Here is a 6,103-nt window from a genome sequence, read left to right on the forward strand (position 1 = left end):
TCACTTTAAAGTGTTGATTATATCATAAAGTTTCATTATTTACTCATTAAAAACAATTTATTAATTCATCAACCTGATATTATTAAATCATTCTGTCAACCCTCTGTTCATTTTCCCAGGATCTTAAAAAACTTTTTACATTAATTCTGTGCGGTACCTTTGATGTATGTAGACCTGTTTTTAGATTTTTCGCTGTTATGTACGATGTTTATCGTAGAAATTAATGTTAAATCTTTTGGGGATAGGGTCGGAGAGTGTCAGGTATGTGCAGATCGGACCTTCGAAAAAGCAACTCTTTGGGGGATTAAATTTTTGCGATAAAGTGACCCTTACTTTTCGTGGTTTTCTTACCCCTACCGGTTGAGCATACACAGCACCTATTTTTACTCACTCGGAAACAATAAACTTTGGTAGAAAGGTATACATATTTTGAAGAATGCTAAGTGAAGGAATTGGTTTAAAAAAAAGATAAAAATATTTGTTCACGAGCCTGGTGAAAGTCCTCGCTCACTAGAAAAAAATGGACCGAATCAGTTGCGAGGTGTTAAAAATATAAGGATTTTTAATTAAAAAAAAAAACACAAAAAAATAAAAATACCACAAAAAATCACAAAAAATAAAAAAGGCACAAACAAATCATAAAAAATCACAAAAAATTTGCTTTTGACTCCTACTGTTGCAAAACAATAAAGCCATTGTTTTTGACTAATTTCTGATTAAAGATTCCTTCTTATACGTTGTTATACTCATTTGAAATACGTAGGTAATACAATGAAAACGAGGGAAAATCTATTTTCAGTTTGAAAATTTTGTTTATTTCGAAATGTCAAAATTGAATAAATCATTTACAAGATTTTTGTCTTTTTGTTCTTTAATAAATATGAAATATATATATACAATAAAACTTTATACAAGTTTACATAAATAATACTATCACTTTTTTTTTCAAAAATAAAACCTCTATGCTTTATAAATTTCAAAATTTTAAAGATAATTTACGATGATCTATACAGTGTGTCTGGAAAAAAACATAAACAAAAACGAAAATGAAAAGTCCCTTCTAGTCTTTGGAAATCTTGGAATAACTACGTTAGGTATAGCTTCAAAATTAATTAGAAATTCTAAGAAATTGATCATTAATTAGGAAAACGATAACCAACCAAGACCTAAAAAATCAAAATTTAATACACCCCTCAGCTCCGGTGGAACTTTTTCCCACAGTTGTGATAAAAATTTCTATCGAAATCCTAATGGGGATGGAAAATCTATTGTTCCCGAGCTTAAAATATCCAGTGGGGATGGTTTTGGACAGCAAATTTTAGAATTTCGAATGAGGATGAAATCAAAGTCAATTGAAATTGTAGTAGAGTATTTTCTCCACCGGGGACGAAATTTTGGCCAAATCTTTCAGTGAGACAGATGTATTTTAATAGTTAATTTTAATGAGGTAATATAATTAATACCTTTGTTTAAATCCGTAGTGGGATGATCCACAGATCGTCTAAAGATTGCCTTCTTACATTTGAGGTGCTTATTTTTCAGCTCAAGGAGTGCCAAATCATCCAACTAGACACAACAACTAGTCCCTCCAAGAATTCATTATTCCAGCTTGGACTAGCGAGGCTACATTGCTGTTATCACCAGAGTACTTGATTCCTCATTCCAGCTTGGTTTAGCGAGTCTAATTGCTGCTCACCAGAGTGTTCAGAACATTTAATGTGGTGCTTTGCACGTAATTGCTGATATTCGACGGATTGCGATGGACGCTCTAAATATTACATCGAGTTATGTTTTTGAAGTATTGGTATCTCGGGATGCCATATTTGTTTAGTTTTAACATGACGCAATTTTTGGTGACGATTATTGGTTGTAGTTGTTATGATTCCTGATTGAGTTTCAGCGGACCATGAAAGAGAATGTCCTCGTAATGGTGGTAGGCCAATGTCGCGGTCATCTAATGTTAAAAAAAAACAGATCATTAAATTTTCAGAGAATTTTAACATTGTTACTCAAAAAATATTTGTTATTCCTTTCCATTTATTCTCGTCACTTTTCGAATATTTTGTAATTATTTTGATTAGTCTAGTATTTTTGACGAAATGTCGGATTGGAAGGAGGATTTCTGATTTTATGCGTGAAGTTCAAAAAAAAAACCACACAAGTTTCATATTCTATTCCTTCACTGATAAGGGTAAATTTGTCAAGTTAATTTTTAAGTGTTATTAGGTTAATATTGAAGTTTTTTCTTTTAATTTTTGAGTGATATAATTCGTCTAATAAAATTGATGAGATTTATTTTGCGAAAAAAAATTTTTTTTTCAGTGTATTTTCAAGTGAGATCTTTCGACTGAACTACCTCGGGAAATTTTTTCGACAATTTTTTCGACAATTTTTTCTGAAGTAACGACGCAAAGAAAATGAAAATGAAAGAAAATTTCATTTTTACCGACCCTAAATTTTGAAAAAAATTATTTTTGTTATACCGACCGATCTACAAACTCATATTTTTCCGACGATCTACCCGTAGAAAGAAATGTTATTTTGGTGAGCAAAAATCGAAATTAAACTTTAGAACGTATTTTTGCGATTAATAGCATTTTATCTTGACGAAAAATAAATTTGGCGATCAACAGAAAAGGTAAGCTTCTCTTTTGTCTAAACATGAGCGCTTCAGACAAATATCAAGGGTTAATTTGGAATAATAAGAATAAGGTAGATTGCGGCGAGAAATTATTCTTTGTCAAAACAGTTCTCGTCAAAATTATTCTTTAAGATTAATTATTCTTCAAGCAACATCATTACGAAAAAAATAACGAAAGATAATCAATAAGTAAAGTAATTCTAACCTTTAGTAGCGCTATAAATGACAATCTTTCCTTGATTTGAATATTGTGACTGGTAAAGATCATTTTCTATATCTGCCGGTTCCCCATCGGACCCAACAAGTTCAGTCAAAAAGTTGATATAACAAATCGCAAGTCGTAAAGTATCTACTTTAGATAATCGTTTCTCGTACGGTAACGTTGGTATATGACTACGTAGTCCTTCAAAAGCCTCATTGATACACTGCATACGTCGACGTTCACGTAGGTTGGCTGCCGATCGGGTTCTCGTGTATGATGGTTCGTTACGTCTGATCTTCCGTTTGTAGTCAAAATCGACATCAAGCGATTTTCTTAGCGATGTTGTACTGTGATGGTGAGAAGAAGGATCTTGAGATAATGTTGCAGTACCGGTTGCGAAATAACCATTCTGGTAAGTTGGCAGATGGGAATAAAATTGACCTTGTGAAGACATTTCTCAGTCTTTTTTTTATTATCAGTATCAACCAGCAGCTTTTCTCTTTTCTTTTCTTTTACTTTGTTTTTTAATCCTTATAGTAAACAATTTATTTTGAAGATTCTTTTTTTTTGTGTTAGTTTGATGTATCAGATGGTGTCTTACGGCGCTTTCGTGAGAACTGGCAACCTGCTATAAATGTTAAATAAATTGCCTTTCCTTAAATACCGCTGTCCTTAAAACTTTTTTTCTCTACCCATTGCTAAAGAGAGAGAGGGGAAAATTGACTCGAAAGGGATTGGACTCTATTCTTATCTATTGTTTTTCTTTTAATTCTTTTATGATGATAATTTAATTGGTTTTTTTAAGTTGTATTGTTAACATCTTTTCTTTTTATTATTGTCTTCTTTTTTATTATTGTGAGGTTTTTTTTCTCGACCAATCAGAGGCGAGAATTCTTCTCAGCCAATCAATGAAGAGTAGAAGACGCTTTAAATTTTGTTCTTTTGTCTTTTTGGCAAAAGAAAAGAGTTTAAATTAATGTGCAAATATTATAGAGGTGTTTGTTCTGACTTGAGAAATAAAGTATTAAGGAAAGAAGATTATTTTTTTGAAAAATACACGAACAATACAATGCTATATTCCTGGTGGGAAAGATACAGCTTGTAGTAATTAAAAAACCTTCCATTTAGCTTGAACGAAACGAAAGGAAGATTTTGTGCTGCCTTTTTGTTATTTTTCATGTTTTTCCTATCTTCTTGACTCAAGGGGTATTACGGAGGAAACACGAATTTCGAAAATTTCTGTATTGTTTTTCCTAATAATTTCTTAAGCTTGATCAATCGAGAAAGAATCCTCTTAAAACCGCTGTACACGTGTCAATAAAAGTATCATTTCAAAATTATTCATGATTTGTTCTTTAATTTTTCATAAAGTCTACAAATAGTAGATTGAAAAAAAAAAGAATAAAATTTATTATTTTATTTGCAAATTAAATATTACCGACCGCTGACCAAACTTTAACGATTAAAATTTTAAATATTCGAAAAAAAGATTTTCTATTCGTGTGTTTTGTTTTCTCAGACAAAATTCTAATCTTCTCTATTGATTTTTTAAAGTAGATTTTTTCTTCTCGTGACCGCTGACTTAATACAAGTCATTGTTACCCAGGCTTCTGCCAGAATCCTGACTAAATACCCTAGCAATGACAATTAAAAAGACTGGGTTCTAGGTCAATCTTCTTTCCCTTGGCATGCGTCCCTTACTTTACTTTCTAACCGCTGACATGTTTTTTGAAGGTAGATTATATATAAAGGGTCCTAGAAAAAGATTCTATGAACTGTATTTCAACAGAATTAAGCTAGTGTGTAAGAGTTTTGAAGGTTTAAGAATTGACGAAAAAAAAGATATTTTGACTTCATTATTTTTGACAAGGTGTTTGTACATATTTCGTGAAAAAGGTGTTTTCAGCTTACGTTTCATTGCAGTAATTCATTAAAAATGTATTATGCATGCTGTTTTGAACACTATTTTAGCTTTTGGTTCAGGAAAATGATCGAGCTGAAAACTATGCTAATTTTATCTGAGTTTACATATTTTTTATATAAGCAACTCCAGTTTTCGGGTCAGGACTGGGGTTGCTTGCATTCTAGCTCACTTTCTGAAAAATTTACTTTGACCACCCCTGATATTATACCATTTATGCTTATTGGGTCAAGGGCTATCGTTTGTCATGCTTAGATTATCTAAAGAGCTTTTACTTTATGAGATAGTAAAAAAAATTGGCAAAAGTCAGGGCCCCAAGCTTTGGCAACTTGCTTGACTATAAAGAAAAAATGTGTACTTTGGTTGTGATACACCCTGGGAAAGTTATCTGGGGGGGGGTATACGGGGATGTGCCGCTGGTTAGGGTACCTTTTTTCACATCCATGAGTCCCAGGTAAGATTGCAAAAACACCAAAATAAAATAATCAGTCCCTCGTAGGGTACCCCTTTGGGGGAATTCGGTTCGGTCCCGTTCAGGGTCACTTTTTTGCAAAAAAAGCCACGTAGGGACCATCTTCTGAACCTCAGGGTGGTACCCCCTACCTAGGGTGATACGGGGTTGTATTAGGCTGCTGGTAACCTCTTACAGATCGGCTACACGAGGTTTCATAAAAAATCAGAGATTCAGACTAATGATGGTTCTTAAAGTCTATTCACGATAAGTGTGCACTCTTTTTTCTTTTACCTATAACTTTTGAAGGAATTCTTCAATATTTATAAATTTAGTATAGTTGGAAAAAAAAGATATCAGTGAGTGAAACAATTTGAAATAAAAAAATCTTTGAAAAAATTCTAAAAACGAAGATGAAAATGAAGAAGAAAAAATGAAGATCTTGTAGAGAAGGGCTATGACTTTCATTTTCACTGGAGAGATTCTTTGATCTTAGGAGGTCATCAGTGTGAAGAAATTTCGCTAAAATATTCATTCAATATAAAGTTATGATACAAAGTTAATAAGTGATTGACCCCAAAAAACAGCAGAAAACAGCAGAAAACAGCGTTTTTAGACGTCAATCAGCAAACTTTGTTTGATATTTTTTGACAAAATGATTGTTTTTGAAAAGATTTTTCACAGTGATAACGTTTGATGATCAAGGATTCACTTCAGTGAAAATGATAGTTATAAGCACTTTTCTACAAGATCTTCATTTTTTTCTTCTTCATTTTCATCTTCATTTTTAGAATTTTTTAAAAGATTTTTTTATTTCAAATTGTTCCACTCACTGATATCTTTCTAATTATACCAAATTTATAAAGATTGAAGAATTCCTTCAAAAGT

At 32.0% G+C, this 6,103-nt stretch overlaps 1 protein-coding gene across 1 annotated transcript; it reads right to left on the reverse strand.

Moving 5' to 3' along the window:
* Nucleotides 1-1,200: 1,200 nt before the first annotated feature.
* On the reverse strand, nucleotides 1,201-3,491 carry LOC136814481 (pancreas transcription factor 1 subunit alpha-like). The gene is made up of 2 exons (XM_067071035.1): nucleotides 2,847-3,491; nucleotides 1,201-1,954 (listed from the first exon to the last, which is right to left on the reverse strand). Exons 1-2 carry the CDS (start codon nucleotides 3,295-3,297, stop codon nucleotides 1,776-1,778), a joined length of 630 nt encoding a protein of 209 aa, XP_066927136.1. The 5' UTR covers nucleotides 3,298-3,491; the 3' UTR covers nucleotides 1,201-1,775.
* Between the last annotated feature and the right edge of the window lie 2,612 nt (nucleotides 3,492-6,103).

The sequence above is a fragment of the Clytia hemisphaerica genome, unplaced genomic scaffold (genome assembly GCF_902728285.1).
Source record: "Clytia hemisphaerica strain Z4C2 unplaced genomic scaffold, Clytia hemisphaerica genome assembly, whole genome shotgun sequence".
Taxonomy (NCBI): Eukaryota; Metazoa; Cnidaria; class Hydrozoa; order Leptothecata; family Clytiidae; genus Clytia; species Clytia hemisphaerica.

What these genes read in the sequence shown, in the direction of transcription:
- LOC136814481 (XM_067071035.1), bottom strand. Translation starts at nt 3,297, where the DNA reads ATGTCTTCACAAGGTCAATTTTATTCCCATCTGCCAACTTACCAGAAT. An exon ending in CATTTATAGCGCTACTAAAG is followed by an intron (nt 1,955 to 2,846) that starts GTTAGAATTACT and finishes TTTTAACATTAG; the next exon opens with ATGACCGCGACATTGGCCTA.